At 38.9% G+C, this 18,282-nt stretch overlaps 1 protein-coding gene across 2 annotated transcripts in view; it reads left to right on the top strand.

The window, feature by feature from the left end:
* Positions 1 to 18,282, top strand: part of IMMP2L (inner mitochondrial membrane peptidase subunit 2) — a 691,058-nt gene that overhangs the window by 38,045 nt on the left and 634,731 nt on the right. For both annotated transcript variants that reach the window (XM_041002441.1, XM_041002443.1), the window contains exon 4: positions 9,080 to 9,183. In XM_041002441.1, coding sequence (XP_040858375.1) covers positions 9,080 to 9,183 — 104 coding nt within the window. The remainder of the gene's footprint in view (positions 1 to 9,079; positions 9,184 to 18,282) is intronic.

Genomic DNA, 18,282 nt, shown 5'->3' on the forward strand with positions numbered 1-18,282 from the left:
ATATAAGACTTAGGTCAGAACAACGCATATGATAAACTTTTTTCTGTCTTTTAAAATAGTGTTTACATGTAATTTATATACATTTTCATGTTTTACTAAAATGACATATTTGAGAAGCAGAGAGGAAGGAAGGAATGTTGGGAGGGAGGGAACATTCCCATTTACTGGTTCACCCTCCAGATGTCCAGAGTAACCAGGAAGGGAGCTAGGTTCCATCCAGGTCTCCTACACGATTGGCTGGATCTCAGCCACTTGAGCTATCACTGTTAGTTCCCAGGGTCAGCATCAACAGAAAGATGCAGTCAGGAGCCAGAGGTGGATAATGAATCCAAGCACTTTAATTTGGGAGGCAAGGCATCTTAACCAATATCTTGACTGCTAGGGCAAATAAGCTCTTTTTAATGTAATGTAAAATCCATAGTCAGTGTATGTTCATTGTTAAAAATAATGTATGAAATGCAAGTTAAAGAGAAACTATAATCTCATCTTCTATAGCAAGAACTGTTAGGTTTACATTTCAAAAATTATCATTCCAATATGGTTTTAATTTTAAAAACAAAACTTTGAGATTGTATAAAATATTTAAGACACCCCACATAGAGGCTCCCCTATTGTTAAAAGTATTTTGTTAGTATATTTGCTGCAGTGTATAAACCACATTCAACTTCCTCTGTTATTAACATATTACTATAATTGTCACAAATAATGAACTATATCTAGCTTCCCCCACCTGCCTTTTAAATCTAAATTCTATCCCTCCTATCCTTCAACGATTGTTATTATTATTTTAGAAATTATTTATGTGGCATTTAGAGAGATCTCATTACTGATTCCTTTCCCAAATGTTCACAGTGGTTATCACAACTCCCAGAGCAGAACTCAGAGCTGTAAATTCATTTCGACTCTCCCAAATAAGTGGCAGGGACTTTATCTTGGCAGGAAGCTACAACTAGAAGATGATGCTGGGAATTCAATCCCAGCCCTCTGGCATAGGGTGTGGTTGCCTGGAACATAACCACCTTAACAGCTAGGCCAAATGTTAGACTTACAAGTATTGTATTTTTCTGTGTGTCTCTTTTAAAAATGAAAATTTAAACCAAATGGATGTAGCATTTTTATAGATATTTATAACTAAATATTTGCACATATTGAATTTCTTTGGATTAATTCCCAGAATTGAGGCCCAAAATAAAAGCATGCTGACTTTACTTGCTTAAACAACAACAACAAAAAAATCTACTAAGACTTTCAAAATGAGGGGTAATATTTTCCGCTTTAAGATTTTCAATTTAATATCCAAATTCCTATGGGGAGAACACTGTACTTAAATTTGTTACCCTTTGTTCTGTTATTGCCAGCATCATCCTTGTTATCACACTTGCTGACTTCAACTCTGTATCATGTGCTACATTTAGAAGGATTTGTCGATTGTCTTATTTAATCCTGATGATGATCCTTTGGGGGAGGCAGTACTGCATCCGCCAGTATTTAGATGAAGAAATTAGGTGTGAAAGCTTTAAAAATTTGCTTAAGTTAGGGTAATAGTAGTCATAAGAAAATGGAGCCAGGGCCTGGGTGCTTTTTGCTTTGGCAACAGGATGGGCAGCCACATGGCATAGCTCCCTGGGGTAGGGGAGCCCAGCAAGGCCTTAGGCGCCCCCAGCTTGGGTGAATTTTGTTCAGGCCCGAGTGCAGGCAGCCTGGTGGCATAATTCCTGGGGGGTATGGGAAGCCTTGCCAGGACCCATGCCCTCCCAGCCTGGGTGCTTTTTGCCCCAGCACAAGTGCAGGCAGCCTGGTAGTGTAACACCCCAGGGGAGGGGAGGTCCGGTGAGACCCCAGATTCCCCCAGCCTGGGTCCTTTTTGCTCTGGCATGAATGCAGATAGCCTAGTGACACAACTCCCTGGCGAGGGGAGGCCCGTGGGACACCCAGCAGCATGCTCTGGGGACTTGGGGTATGGGCTTAGATGGGGTCTGAAAAATGGCGCAGGTTGGGGCAAGTAGGGACCTGAGGGTTCATGTCCAAGTGGGGAATGACTAGTGAGGGACTTCTATAGAGAAGACCACCATAATTGCAGGAAAGCAAGGGACCTGAGATTGAGCAGTTTGAAGGGAGGAATGGGGACCTTTAAGGGTCAGACTGAAGCCACCAGCACACGTAGGAAACCTGGGTTGGGGTACTTAGCATTGACCACCATAAAACACCACTCACTGGCACACACTAAAGCAAGGGCTAGGGGCTGACCTGGTGGGATTAGATAACAGTACCCACCAGTAAGATCTGAAACAGAGGTCACAGGTAATGTTTGGCTGGCCCATGGTACTAACAAGCATGTGTGAGAATCAGGCCTGGGGGCAGAATCTGTGGTAGTTGTATGTGGGCTGCAGTGTTTGCTGGCACACACAAGAATTATAGCTGGGAACCGGCCTGGTTTAGGAAACTAAGGTGACACTTTGGCTAGGTTGGAGTTCCCACTGATGAGCTCAAGAGCCAGAAGAGGGCAGTGGTTTGGGCTGTATATGGCTACACTTTCCCTCGGAATGAGTGTGGACTGGGTATGGGGAGTGCCAGACTGGGCCAGATTCCAGCACCTACAGGTGCTCATGAGAGCTAGAGTGGGTGTAGAAAGGGCTGGGCTAGGTCTTGGCTCCCTCTGACCCATGTGAGAGCTGGGTCTGGGTGTGGACCAGGTATCGTTGGGCTGCAACTCCCAAGGGTAACAACCAGAATGGGTGTGGTCTGGTTGGGCAAGGCTACTTTTCCTGCAAGGACAAAGAGGTGGACTATCAACCTGGGCCAAGGACCCGCTAGTGTGTGTGAGATCTACTATTGGGAGGAGACATGATTGAGGAGCTTGGGGAATTCCTTTGTCAGGCTGCAGTTGCTGCAGGTGAGTGCAAGAACCAAGGCAAGGAGCAGCCCGAACCAGGTCAGGTTACAGTACCCAGCAGCATACATGTGAGTTAGGTCTGTGGCTTGGCCAGGCTGGGCCAGTCCATAACATCCACTGGCAGATCTGAAAATCAGAACAGTGTGCGGGATGGGCCAGGTTGGGCAGCAACACCAGGTGATCAACATTAGGGCTGGGACTCAGGATTGACTGGGCTAGGCTAGGCTTCATCATCTACAAGTAGCAGCTGGAACTGAGATTGGGCTTGAGAAAGCCATGCCTTGTTGGGGGCTAAGAAGTTAATAGCACTTGCTAAACTGAGCAGTAACAACTACAGCTACAGCAGAAGCACAGGCTGAACTTTTGACCCTGCAAAACACCTAGACTCATTGGACTCAGCTGGATGGACTGAGCAGAATTGGGCTCAGCTGTATGCAATTGCTTGCCTAAGGAACTGTGGGAAGGGTATATAAGGAGAGGTGAAGGCGCAATAAAGAGACGGGGGAGACTTCTACCATCGCTGGTCGCTTGTTGGTGCTTCATCCCCAGACCCTCTCCCTGTCTACGTTGCTGGCTCTGCTGGATGGAGCAATGCCTCAGCATCTTCTGCTGGATGCCAAGGTGAGGCCAGCCATAGCAGTCTGGGTGCTGGGTGCTGGGTGCGTGAGCCCTGGGGTAGGGGTCTGGTGGAGCTTGGGTCGCTTGTCCTAGGTCCTTGGGTCTGCCTGCTTGGTGGTTGCTGATTTCGTTTGCCCCAGGGGTGGACCCCTAGAAACAGAAAGAAAAGAAAATTTGGAAACGTGATCACACCCGCTTTTCCTTGACTCTCACTTCTTCCCACCCTGAACGACTGTGTAAACATTATCACAAATAAATTAAAGGAAAAAAAAATAGAGCCAAACTTTTTTGTTTCAAGAAAATTTCTTTAGACTGTGCAGTAATTGTACTTGTTTGTGAGTGCAGTGTAATAATTTGTAAGTGCAATGTGTCGTGGCCATGTGTACAGTTTTTAAGTTTGAATTTAGAGTAGCTCAGATCTCTCCAAGTTTAATTTCTGACAATAGAGGTCAATGGTAGAAGCAGAGGGGTAGATTGTATGAGAAAGCAAGTTTTTTTTTGTAACAAATTATTTCAGTGCAGCTATTTGACTTGTTCTATCCTTTGTTGATAATCCCTTTCGTTATCTGTTGTTCCTTTTCCTAATAGAATGGTCCTTGACCATTGGCAGGAACATCCTGTGTAGTTATTTTCTGAGAAGTAACTGGGCTTGCAGCTACAGCAGAAGCACAGGCTGAACTTTTGACCCTGCAAAACACCTAGACTCATTGGACTCAGCTGTATGGACTGAGCAGAATTGGGCTCAGCTGTATGCAATTGCTTGGCTAAAGGACTTTGTGGGAAGGGTATATGAGGAGAGGTTAAGGAGCAATAAAGAGACGAGAGAGACTGCTGCCATCACTGGCCTGTCTCCTGGATTAACTATGTTGAGGTCAAAAAGCTTTTTTATTTTAAGGTGGTTATAATTTTTAAAATTTATTTTTTGTTTTATTTGAAAAGGAGAAAGGGAAAGACAGAAGAAACGACCTTAATCATTTATCTGCCAATTGATTCCTTAAATGATTACAGCAGTGGGGGCTGGGCCAGTCTGAAACCAGGAGCTCCAAACTCAATCTAGTCCTTCATGAGCATGTCAGGGACTAAAATATATGTGCGATCATTTCTGCTTCCCAGAATGGTATCAGTAAGAAGCTGGATCTGAAGCAGAGCCTGGATAAAAACCCACTTACTCCAATGTAAGATACAGGTGTTCCAAATGTACCTTCCCCTTCTCTAATCCTAAATTGGTTGGTATTTTGATGTCATCTCTGGTGATCCAAGGATTTAGAATATTGGCAACATGACAAGAAAATGTAGACAGTGGTCTTATCAGTTTATTAAAGTTTATGGCTTTTTATTTAGATTTACTGTATATAGCTTTTTGGTTTTGAAAACTTTTTTTTTGCCCTGTTTGAAGCATAAATAGCATTTCAAGGAAAAGCAAGAATTAGAACTTTTAAGTAATCACATCGTTTTTAATTTATCTAAAATAACATTATCCAAATTGGATTTCTTATTTCCCATCTAAAATTTTCATTTGGATGTTAGTGAATTATTTTCTTCCCCAAAGTAGTTTTAGGAAACTCAAACTAAAATGTTCCTTTTAAAACTTTGAAAGATTGAGGTACTGAGCACTAATTTTCTGAGAGTTCTTGGAATAGTTTTCATTTTTGCCCTTTAAAAAATATTTATTTAAAAGGGAAGTTATACATGGAGAAGAATGAGTGAAAGAGAAATTGTTTATCCCAAATGGCTTACTCCCCAAATGGCTGCAAAGGCTGTGACCAGGGCCAGACCAAAGTCGGGAGTTCAGTGTCTTTTGGATTTCCCATGTGGGTGCAGGAACCTAGGCAGTGGGCTGGTTGCTGCTGCTTTCTGGGGTGCGTTAGCAGGGAACTGGATCAGAAGTGAAACAACCATGTCTTGAACATGTGCCCATAAGGGATACTGACTTCTCCGGCAGTGGCTTTCCTTGCTAAGCCACAATGCCGGTCCCACGGAACAGTTTCCTAACTCAAGAAAATTATTGTTTATGAATACGCTAGTCATAAATGTTACTTACATTGATAGATGAATAATAGTTATTGTTATTTAATTACATGTAATAATACAGTGTAAGTAATATTCCTGGTGCTGAAATTGCCTAACTTGTTAAAATGCGAAAGAATTTTCTTTCTGTAGTATCTAGAATATGCTTTTATTGAAGGAGATTTATACAATTATTTAGATAATGTCTGTTGCCTAGGATCCATCTTATGTACATGCTCTTTTAATCTTTAATTTTTTAGAATTTAAACTATAGTCACTGTCCTGGGATTAAGTAGGCAGTGTGAATAAGGCCTGGTTCCTGCAATTGTGAAGCTTGCACTTAGGTGAAAGTCTGGTAGGTAACTAGGAAGTAGTAGGTTTACCTGAATTGCTGTGAGATCACAGATGGGGAAATAATTTAACCTTGTTGGAGAGGAGAGGAGAAAAGACTTTGTGTTTCACTTATGAAATCCAAGAAGGTTTTCAAGATGCTAACTGAAGATTACAGTATTTTATTGTTTGAGATTATACATGCTTTCTTCTGGGATCTCTTCCCTTCCGTCCACATAAATCTTTGTTTACAGCACCTTGCCTTTTGCTTTTAACAACTGGCATTAGAAAAGTTGGAGATGAGTGATTCAATAGGGAAAGATAAATGTGAGTGTCAAGAGCTGGTCTATGGGGATTCATTTATCTCCAATCTTGGAGCAGCAGGATATAATTTTGTAATTTCCTCAAGGCAGCTGGCTTTTAAAATTTCTTAAAAGTTTCAGAGTATACATCTGATTTAGAATTTAAAAGTAAGTGGAATATTCCAAGAAGGGAAAAGGCATTCTCCTAAGTAGTGGGAAATTCTGATGATGGAATTGATGCTACTGAGGCTGACGAAGTGGCTCAACTGGCTACTCCTCCACCTGAAAAGGCCTGCATCCGATACAGGCGTCTGTGTCCTGATTGCTCTATTTTACATCCAGCTTCCTGTTAATTTTCTGAGAAGAATCTCCTGATTCCTGGCTTCAAATGGGCTCAGCCCTGGCTGTTGCTGCCATTTGGGAGCTAGCAGAAGGAAACTCTTTAATTTCCTGTAAATTCACCTTTTACAATTAAAAAAGCACAAAAACCTGATGCTGACTCAGAGTTCTTGTGTAGGGGTTAGAGTGGAGTGCACTGCAGTTACTTGCCTTATCTGTGGGTGAAACGATGCATTGTACCCAACTTGATATGGACTGTGTTTATTCCCATACATAGTTGTGATAGCTTCCTTGATTAGCCACACTATCAGATTAACAACCGATGAAGCAGAACTATAACAACTTATAATGATAACTAGGTGAATGTTCTTTTTTTCTCAAAGAATTGTGCTATGTTTGCTTACCCTTCTTGTGCTGATACGATTGTGATGATACAAAGCATGGATGATAAAAATGAAGTAAGGTGAATTTAGGCATTTGTGGCATTGTTAGGTTACTGTCCACTTGACTGTACCTCACATAGAAGATTGTCTGCTTCAGGTGATTCAGAATCTTGGAGCATGCTGTTATGGTAGGTCATATATACCCTGTGAATATACTGGACTAAGAGTTGATCCATGACCGAGGGATGTTAAAATTCTACACAACATTAGGAATGGTGCACAATTTATAAGTTAAGAATTATGTTTTTTGGAAAGAGTTTTTGTTGAATGTATTAACTGTGGAAGGGAATACAAAGGTTTATTTAAGGGATGGGGTAGATGGATTAGGCTCTTTATGTTGGGCTTGTTAATTTGGGATGTCCTTGGGAATTCACTGATTATTGAATCTTCACGTTTAAAATACATTCATTATCTTTTGAGTTCTTAGGCTTAAGAACAGATATGAGAAATAATTTATTATGCCTATAGATTTTTGGAAAGATTAATGCATGCTTAAATGTACTATCAGAGATACACTTATTTGGTATAGTTGTTGATGTACCACTTGAAACAGGATTGTAGAAAGTACATAAAAGAGGACAGAAAAGATGTGTTATAGATGAAAGACATTATGATTAAAAATACTAATTTGGTGATTAGTCTTATGTGAAATAAAATGATAATGTTTTAAGCTGGTTGTTCCCCTCAATTCCTCTAAGGGTGGAAAGCCCCAGTTGTTGGGCACTTTTTCCATGACCACGGCAGTGGGAACTTCTTATGCCATCCTGGCAGCGTCTTAACTCCCTTAGATGTTCTTACTAGTTTTCACCATTGCTGTGACTTGACAGTTCCCACTTCTATCTGTGGCTTTGTTTGCATGTGTCTGAATGACAGGTGTGTTGGCTTCATGATTTCACATCAATTTGTGTGTATGTGTCCAGGATGTGTGTCTAGAAGTTACTTGACTTCTTACACAACATGTTTCCTAATTTCCACTCTGCCACTGAGGCACAGCTAGGCTCATCTGAATCTGAGTGAAGGCCCACTCTAAGGTTGAGCTTCACTTTGGAAAGAAGTGCTTCTTTGCAAAAGGAGAGGTCAGGATCATCACTACATTTAAAAATTTTTATTTGTAAAGGATGAACTATTTTCGCAAATTTTACAATATAGTTTTGGGAGTATAATAATCTTTCTACTCTGCCCTCTCTCCTTCCTGTGTCCCCCACCCACCCTCCTTCTTTCCTTCCTTTCATTCATTCATTTTTAGAATGACATACATCCAGTTCACTCACAGTCACAGGCTTAGCACTTTATTAGGTAAGGAATTAAAAAAATAGCAAGCAGGAAGATAACAATTATTCATCAAGGAAGGTTGTAAACAATGCGCAAATCTCTATTATTGCTCATAGATTATACTTTTATATTTTGTGTTACTACAGATTGAAGGAAACATATTTGTCTGTCTGGGATTAGCTTATTTTTACTAAGCACAATGGTTTCCAGTTGCATCTTTCTGGTTACAGAAGATAGGATTTCATTGAATTTATGGTTGTAGTATTCCACAGTGTGTATATACCACATTTTCTTTATACGATCATCCATTGCTGACTTCTTTCTGTCTTGATTCCATATCTTAGCTATTGTGAATTAAGCTGCTATAGATATAGGAATACAGATAACTCATCACTACACTTTAAAAGGTCTACCCCATCACCTGTGTCTTCTCCTCTTTTTAGTCCTTTGGATGGTCCTTTCCTGGTTCATTTGAACTTACATTTCATCTTTGTCTGAGATAGGACGATGATGTGTTGTACTGTGGACTTAGATCCCATCTCAACAGTTTATTGGGAGGTTTGATTGTCTTCTTTTTCATGCTTTTTGAATTATTCCTAAAGCTTTCTATGCCTCTTACTGACGTTTAGTAAAGATTCGAATAACTACATTCTTCTTTGAGGTAAGTATTGGCGACTTATTTTTTCTGGTTCATTTGTGAAGAATCCCAATGAGCCTTTTGAAAACTTATCATTTGCAATTACTTTAGAACAGCAATTTACTGGAAGATGCTGTATTAGGAATGTTTTATTGCACTCTACTAGAGCCGTGAGGTGCAAAGCACCATGAAGATTGAAAAATACAAACGATAAATGTCTCCTCTTCTGATTTTCCAGCCTTCTTTGAATCCTGGAGGGAGCCAGTCATCTGATGTGGTGCTTTTGAATCACTGGAAAGTGAGAAACTTCGAAGTTCAACGTGGTGACATCGTGTCATTGGTGTGAGTAACTCAGAAACTTATGTCTGTCTACAGAATTTATATAGTGATGTTGATTTATCTGGAAATTCATTGTACTAATTGTTATTCATTAAGTTAGTGGGTATGTTTTAAGTGTGTGCTTTTAAAAAAATCTTAAAGACATGAAAAGATTTTCTTATATATTTAAAGTATCAGTCTATTGATATAGTTGGATTGATTAGAAATTATGGTCCAAAAGATATGTTTGAAATTACTTCATGCTATTTTGGAATTTTATGTGTGATCAACTGATAATGTTGCCCTAATGTTTTCTTAGCTTGCAGAAATTTGACAGTTTTATATAATAGGAGTTTAGCTGGAAAAGGATGTTTGCAGGACTAGTTACTGGAGGGTTTTTTTGGGGGGCGGGGGGAGAACCAAAAGGTGGCACTGTTTCTCCGTTGAAAATGTTATAACTGGTCAGGAACACAAATTTCATTCGGGTGTTAGCTATGGGAAAGAATGCTAAGGAGTGAGTGCATAACTGACATAATGATATAGTGTCTAGTCGTTGTACATGCTTGAACGGCTTACATTTGAGATGTTTGTTTGTTTTAAAAGTAAGTGCGTCCTGAGGAGTCTGTAGAACCATTTGCCTAATGTCTTCTGGTTTCAAGCTACTTACAAAAATGTTTCAGTTCCCAATCATGCCAGTTAGTGAGCTGGGGTAGCAAGTAGCATAGCGGCATCATTGCTGTTTGTTTTAGTGATTGTAAATATCTACAGTTGGTTAAGCTTTTTCAGAGTATGCCTTTTATTTTTGATTGGAATAGATTTTTTTTGATGGCTTATATTTGTTTGGACATGCAAAACATTGAGTTACCACATAGTAAAGATGCATATTCTATACAAGTATCTCCTTTAAGTTCATTTGAAAATGTATTAAGCAAATCTGGTTAGCAACAAATGAAACAAATTGAGTCAAGTTTTGGCTTGGCAGACATCCAAGAATGGGGATTAAACACTTGTCAGAATTGGAGTGCTCTCTTTAGTATGTACCTATCCTTTGGGGTGTGCTTGTTTTGTTATGCGGAGTAGCATCTCTGCAACCTCCTTAACACTCTTCTCCAGGCTGGCTTAGTCTGTTGTATGCTCATTATTCTTTTGCCTTTAGTTTGACAAGGTTGCGTTCTCACTTAGTTGGTGATGGAGCAGATGCTCACCCAAGTGAAAGAGGTCACTCTATAAGCAGACAATTGTGCACCATTTTTTTTTTTCCTCACATGAGAAACATGCTGATTATCTCTAAGCATGTGAATTTGAAAAGGTGATTGTAAAGTGAAAATGGGCTCCTTGAAATTTAGGGTTCCATAGGTCCATAAAACTATCCTAGCATATCCTATGTAATCTTGAAAAGAGAATATTCTTTTATGTAAATATGAAGGTGATTGTTTTATAAAATTAACTTCTAAGAGTGTTTTGAAACGGGTTTGCTATAATAAATTAAAATGCTCAAGCTGAACTGTTTTAGTGAGTCAGTTATGAACTATATTGTAATGTTACAAATAAACTTTCATAATACTGCTAGCAGTAGGCACTTACATAAAAGAAAGCTTAGTGATTTATATATATTACTCAACTACAAATGATCAGTAACCAATATTGCTTTTTTTGAGAAAGAAATGAAAAGTTTAATGTTAAATTCTTGTTTAGCTTGATGTGATAGCATAAAGCCACTGAAGTCTTTAGTTTTATGAGCAAGAATGCTTGCTACACATGTTTATGTTGCCACACAATTTATAGAGGGTTTCTTATTTAACTGTTGATACTTGTATGATTTAATATTCAATCCATGTTAATATTGATATTTGCTTTTTCTACAAAAATCATCAGTCTAGTTTTACTAGAGATAATCTTAATTATTGAAATATCCCTTCTAATTTAGAAATACAAAACTAATGAATAATTGTAGCTCTGTATATTGAATTTAAAGCTAGACATCAAATACACTTCTATATTTTGTTTAGAAATGTATTAATAGTTTGATACAGTAATATTTGGAAACAACAGTATGACATTTTACATTAGAAAAGGTTGGCACGCATTTTTTGTGCCCTCATTATGTATGGAAACACAACTTTTTCTTACAGTATTTTTAAGAAAGGGTTGAGGCTATCAATGGATATAGAAGATGCAAATTGAACCAAACTTCTCAGCTTTGTACACTGCATATACAGATAAGTGTGCTTCTCTTTGTATTTGTTATTTTATTTGTTTCTGTGTTGAGAAATGCAGAAGTGTTCACTTTATAATACTTTCTGCCATTAATAAAATTGATTTTCATTTGCTGTTACTAATGAAGCAAAACATTAATGATCTAGGGGGAAAAATCACCTGTTACATTATACCCAGATTTCTCCTGCATTCGCCTGTTATCTCTGAGCTAGTTTATGCTGCCAAAACAGACTGCCCCTCCTGTTGCAAGAGGTTTTTCCTGGAAGTTGTTGGCCAACTCTGTTTCCTAAAGCGGAGAAGCAGATTTATTGGAATATGCGTCTTTGCCTGTCTCTTTTCCTTTCTGCAAAAAAGTTAATCTCCCTAGAGCTGTTGTTTGTACAGTATTCAGTAATGTGAATTCAAAATGTGTTACTTAAGAACATTACAACTTACACAAAATATCATTTGCTTTCAAATAGTCCTCATTATTACTAAATATATAGAGTAGGCTGTGTACTGTCTTAGTGGATTTGCAAGCTAATACTAGTGATTAAGGTGAATTTTCTGTGCCTTGGAATTGACTTTCAATTAACCTGTGTGATGGCCTTGCTGCAGTAGGCTTAACATAAGTGGCAGTATTTCATAATAACATATCAACTTAACAAGTCGGTTGGGACATAGACTTTCATAATAAAGTTCTCAGTAGTCACATTTAAATGTTTTAACTTTCTATTTTGAAATTGTTACATATAAAAGTTCTCAAAGTGCTATAGTGTTCCCACAGAGCCCCCTGAATTAATATGGCACACAGTCATGGCATAATTATTGAATCCTTGGGGTTGATATTGATGCAATATTATTAGACCTTGTTAAATTCCCTAAGTTTTTCAACTAATATCCATTTTCTGGGCTAGGACCTTATCCAGGCTTTTATATTTCATATTTTTATTTTAGGATCCTTTTTCAGCAGTGACAGTTCCTTGGTCTACCATTGTCTATCATGACGTTAGCATTTTTGAAGGACACTGGCCTGTTACTTTGCAGAATGATACTCAGCCCTGAACATTTTTGATGTCAGTGCGTCTTACAATGGAGAAGCATCAACTTTCATGGCAGTCATTGAGGAAATGGCACAATGGTAACAGCTCTCAGTGAGGTAGAAACCAGCTAGGTAGCTGTCGTCTTATGACAGTATCTTGAAGCAGTTATATTTAACATCGTATAATTGAGATTCAGAACAAATAACTGGCAAGTAAATAGCAGAAATAGAATTTGAATCCACTTTGATTTTATGCTCAAATGTCCAACCCTGTAGTTACAGCTGGTGACTGAACATTTCTAACAGGACCACTGCCACCTAAAATGACGCTGTTTTAGATATGTTAAGTCAAATACATGCACTAAGTTTACACTTGCTTAATTCTTCTTTGCAAGTGTGGCTAATAGAAAAATTTTAAATTGAAGATATGAATCATGTCGTTGCTGGACAACAGTGTTTACACTCTTTAATACTTCTGCATCCTTAATGTGGGTCTGTGGTGAGTGGGATATCAAATTATGACATGGGAAACACTCAGGTCACTACAGGACAACAGATTCTCAGGAGTAGAGAAGGGGGTTGTGGGAATATCAGGGTGATCAGATCCAGAGCAAAGGGAACAAGGCATGTAATACACAAAGAGAAAAAGAAATAGTTTTAAAAATATTTATTGAGTATTTTCTTCTAGCCATTGAGCTCAGAGTCCTACATTTAACTTCAGATAATCCTGTTTAAGAACCCCAATAAGGCAGATACTATTCTCCCTATTGTATAGGCAAGAACATGGACGCATGGACACATTGAATAATTTGCTTAAGGACATGGTAGGAAAGTGGTTGAGCAAAAGTGTGAATTACCTCATAGCAAATTTGTGTTCTTAGCCATCATACTTCAGTGTCTCTGTATGTTGTGGTGTAATGATGTGGGTAGGCCACTCACACATTCTCAGCAAAGAAGACATAGATCTTGGTATGTTGTCGTCATTCATCTTACACTTTTTTTTTGACATGACTTTTGGATACAGTGACTCCTAAAGTGAGTTTTCTTCATTATTAGCATTCAGATAGATTTGTTTTCATCTACTTGAGAGGGAGATAATAGGAAGGTGGTAAGCAAGGAAGAAGAGAGGAGAAGGAGAAATCTTGCAGTGAAGCTGGTTCGCTCCCCAGTTGCATATAACATCCAGGGCTTGGTGAGGCCAAAGCCAATAGCCCAGAATTCCATTTGTTTCCCTGGTAGTTTTCAGCGAGCACAAGTACTTAAGTCATCATCTACTTTCTGTATATTTCAGGAAGTTGGATTGGAAGCCAACTAGGTCTCATACTGGCAGTCTGAAACAGGCAGGCAATGGCTTTATCCATTGTGCTACTACAACAAATTTCCCTCCTCTCCTATAAATAATACTTTATTGTAGAGTCTACAATTTGAACAGCTAGTTTATGACATACTAAGCTGATTACCACTTTCTGACAGATGGTCATTGTGATGGCTACACTTCTCTCAGTAAATATAAACAAAGGGTTATGAATATTTAAGCCATGTAAATGGATGAAGTAAATATAGCCTTTGAGGGGAGGGAAGAAAAGGTCAAAACTAATTTATATGTATTGGCATATTAAATAGAAAATTTGGAATGATAGGGAGACATTAAACACCAGACCTTTAAATGCTATTCCAAGTTTGTATTTCTAGTTGATATTGAAAAGTGCTAACTTGAAAGTAGAAATGTTTCATAGAAGGTACATGTTTCACAGAAGGATGGGAGCAAAATTGTTTTTAAAATTAAGGCTTCAGTGATCTTCTGTTTCTTTTATTATAAATTATTCTGGGACTAAGATTATTAAGATTCAAATGGTTTATCTTGTTCCGGTGTCTCCATTTCTGTTGTCAATTTAAAATGCATTTCCCACCAGGAAACATACTGTCCACTTGTTCTTAATACTCCCCACCCCCAATTTACACCTCTCTTCAAAAAGATGCGTTACACTGAATTCTGTCTCCTAGTTTAGATCCTAAAAATATGGAAGAATTTTCAAAGCCTCAATCTGAAAGAGTCTTGCTTGATGCAGTGGTAGTGGTTATCTTCCCATTCCTCTTGTCTTGTTAGGGGGGGAAAGAAAATGAGAGTCTTGGGTGAGTGGAGGTGGCAAATCCTGGGAAATGTGGATGTAGCAGATAAGGGAGAGGGCATAGTGGATGGCCAACAAACTTTGTCAAGTGCTTTGAAACTCAGGGAAACATTTATTTCCAAGAAGAGAATGGAAACACCTTTTAAGAAATGTTTATTTTCATTAATGAGAGAACCTAAGTGATGCAGATCATGAAAGGCTACTCCTTTGCATAATCTCATGACAGATTTACTCACCCACAGAGGTCCCATTAATATTTACTGACAGCACAAGTATAGGTTTTACGTTATTAAAAATTGTAGGGATAATGAAATTGCTGACGGAGAAGCTTGCTCAGTTTGATTTGGCTATGGATGTGATAATTATCATACAGCTCTCTGTGCTTTTAGAGGTCATAAGTTCCATTATTAAGATTTGTGAGTTTGGATTGCTGCGAAGTTGCTGTAGATTATTATGACAACATCGTAGGAAACATTTCACCATGACCAGCATGTCTCACCTAAATCTCACCAAGGAATTAAAGAAGAATCATTACATTTCCAAGTTTATTAAAAATGCATTGTTCTACTAAAGGATCTTTAAAGAGCAGTAGGAACTTGAAATAATAGGAAAAGATTTGGTAACAGTGACAGTGTGTTAATTGAGTTGAAAGAAAGTAAAGAATGTATTCACAGAAGGGATCCAGATTTAGCAAAAAATATTTGAAATCAAGGTGGAAAAATCAGTTACTAAAGGACCAATTATCAGTGAAGGAGGGGTTTGTATTTTATGATTTTAAATGAGAGGTTAAACTGCGTGGGTGAATTTCAGTTTAACAAAAAGAAGAAAAGCAATATGGATAATTAGGCAGTAATAAGATCATACCGAAAAAATTCAGAATACTGCCTTAGGTGTTAGAGAAATATTGGCTAATGAACTTAACCTCTTGTAATTATTTTTGAATATTCACTTTTGCTTAGAAAATGGAGACGGAAGTTTTTAGTTACTTTCAAGGATATATAGTTGTTCAGCATAATATATCATATGGTGACTCTAAATGATAACAGAGATCCTCTCATGAGACTTTTTTATCTGAAATTAGCCAATGTTATATGTAGTATTTTAACTGTTTCTCTAGTTATCAGTTCTCTAAATCTGAATTTTATTTTATTCATTCATTTTATAATAACACCTCTAGAGGCCATCAGCTTAATTGAATCATTAGTGGAATAGTGGATCATGATTCTTACAATCTCAAGGTAGGCTTATTAAACATAAAAACTCCAAATATTCAGATTGTTTACTTTCTCACTAATTTATGTGCTTACAAATAACTTCTTCATAATCTTAATAAACTTAACAGATTCTTTTTAGTTTATCCTTTACGCCTCCTTGAGCTTTGAATAGTAAAATCTTTAAGAGTCCTGGAATCAATGAGATACAATTTTATGTGACCTCTGTATTAATGATAAAATAGAGGGGATGGCAACCAAGGTAATTAAATTCAGAGGTGATCCTAAATGTAAAGATGGCATGAATAAGAACTTGGGCTGATCTCAGCTCCAATGGTGCCATACTGAGGAAAAGGTCATCAAATATATATAGCAATGCCCTTTTTAATCGTATTCTTTCTTTTGTCACTAATATTCTTATAATTAACTTGGCTTGTCCTTTATTAGATATCATGTCAAATTGAATTCTGTGATCAAAACTTTAACCCATTGAAAAATCAGTTTTCCTAATCGTTGGCAGCTTTACAACCTGATTTTAATAGACATCAACTCAAGGCAGTTATGAGTTATGTAGTCAAAGGAAGGGTCTGAACTAAACACTGACAGACCTGTTTCTCGGCTCACGGTTGCATTGAGGGACTGTGTGTCAGTGTCAGTTGAACTCTGGATCAGTTTTCATTTTCAGTAAAGTGAAAGGATTGGGGTGGGTGCTTGTAACAGCAGTAGGATGCTACTTAGGATGCTGGAACCCAGTGGAGTCCAGGGTTCCTAGTCCTGGCTGCGCTTCAATCCCAGCTTCCTTCTAACGCGCCCCAGGAGGCATCCAGTGCCAGCTTGAGGAACTGAGTCCTTGACACCCTCAGAGGACCAGGCTCCTGGGTTTGGTCTGGCTGTTGTGGGCATTTAGTGACTGCGTGATTAGAAAGATGATTCATTTTCTTTTTCATCACCCTCTTCCCCAAATTCATTGTCTCTGTCTCTCTCTCCCCATCTCTGCCCTCTCCCCAGCAAATAAAATTAAGAAAATTTTAAAAAATGAAGGGATTGCATCTGGTAATGTCTAAAACACTCTTAGCATGAACTATTTTCTCTCTGGCTATTTTCCACATCCATAAACTAGATTTATAATATGTGGTATATCAAAACGTCTACATATTTATATAATTTTTCAAATTTGACAATATCATTACTGTCATTTGACAAGTAGTTTCTATGTGCTTACGTTTGTATAGCAATCTAGTCACTGCTGATAAAACAGCAAAGAGAACATGCAGAGAAACGCTCCTCATGGAATTTGTATTCAGTTTTGTCTTAGCCAGGGTAATTAATGCAGGAAAATAATAGATTGTTGAAGCTTGTCAAATGTGACATGTGAGCCTGTTAGTGTGGTACCTCAATCTGTAAATCAGCAATTGTGCCAGGTCTGATGCCATGGCTTGTAGTGGTTCCAAGAGTCAATATGAGCATCTTTTCCCTACTTCCCATTCAATGGTGTCACATTGCTAATTTGAAATTTGTGGTGCCCAGCACAGTAGCCTAGTGGTTGAGGTCCTCACCTTGCATGTGCTTGGATCTCACATGCTCGGAGACCTGAAAGAGGCTCTGGGCTCTGGGCTCCTGGCTGTGGATTGGCCTCACTTTGGCCACTGTGGCTGCTTGGGGGTGGATCAGCAGATGGAAGATCTTCCTCTCTTCTCTGCTCCTTTCTGTATATCTGACTCTGCAATAAAAATAAACATTCCTACCACAGAGTTAAGATTTCATCAGGAAAATTGGTAAACATAGGAGGTATATGTTTAAGTTTCCTCATTTAGCAGCACGCAGTGGTAAATGTTGTCAGGTGCAAAACCAAAGTGGCAGAGACAGCCTCTATCCATGCGCGTCATATGATCAGGGTGGTTATGCCACAGACTGAGTTTACAGAGCCATGTGGTAACTGTTGATAAAGCTGAAATGAAGCAGTAGCAGACATCTGCTTCCACAAGACCTAGTGTTCCACAAGTCTAGTGTTTCTGAATGACGGTCTCACAGGTCCTAGAAGCATAGCCCCTCTTCTTGCCAGTGGCTCAGTCGGTCAGGATTTTTTTTTTTTTAAAGATTTATTTTTATTATTTTTTCATTGGAAAGGCGGATATACAGAGAGGAGAGACAGAGAGGAAGATCTTCTGTCCGATGATTTACTCCCCAAGTGAGCGCAACGGGCCGATACTATGCCGATCCGAAGCCAGGAGCCTCTTCTGGGTCTCCCACGCGGGTGCAGGTTCCCAAAGCTTTGGGCTGTCCTCGACTGCTTTCCCGGGCCACAGGCAGGGAGCTGGAAGGGAAGCGGGGCTGCCGGGATTAGAACCGGCGCCCATATGGGATCCCGGGCGTGCAAGGCGAGGACCTTTAACCACTTGCGCCACCGCGCCGGGCCCAGTTGGTCAGGATTTTAATCGTTGTGATTTGCCCACAATGCTCAAAATGACTTCCGAGGGCATGTGCTTCAGTGTCGTCTTCTATGGCATCAACCAAGATCTCTTTCACGCTTGAGGAGACCCCTGGC

This window comes from Ochotona curzoniae, unplaced genomic scaffold (assembly GCF_017591425.1).
Source record: "Ochotona curzoniae isolate NIBS_2020 unplaced genomic scaffold, NIBS_Ocur_1.0 scaffold_2476, whole genome shotgun sequence".
Classification (NCBI taxonomy): Eukaryota; Metazoa; Chordata; class Mammalia; order Lagomorpha; family Ochotonidae; genus Ochotona; species Ochotona curzoniae.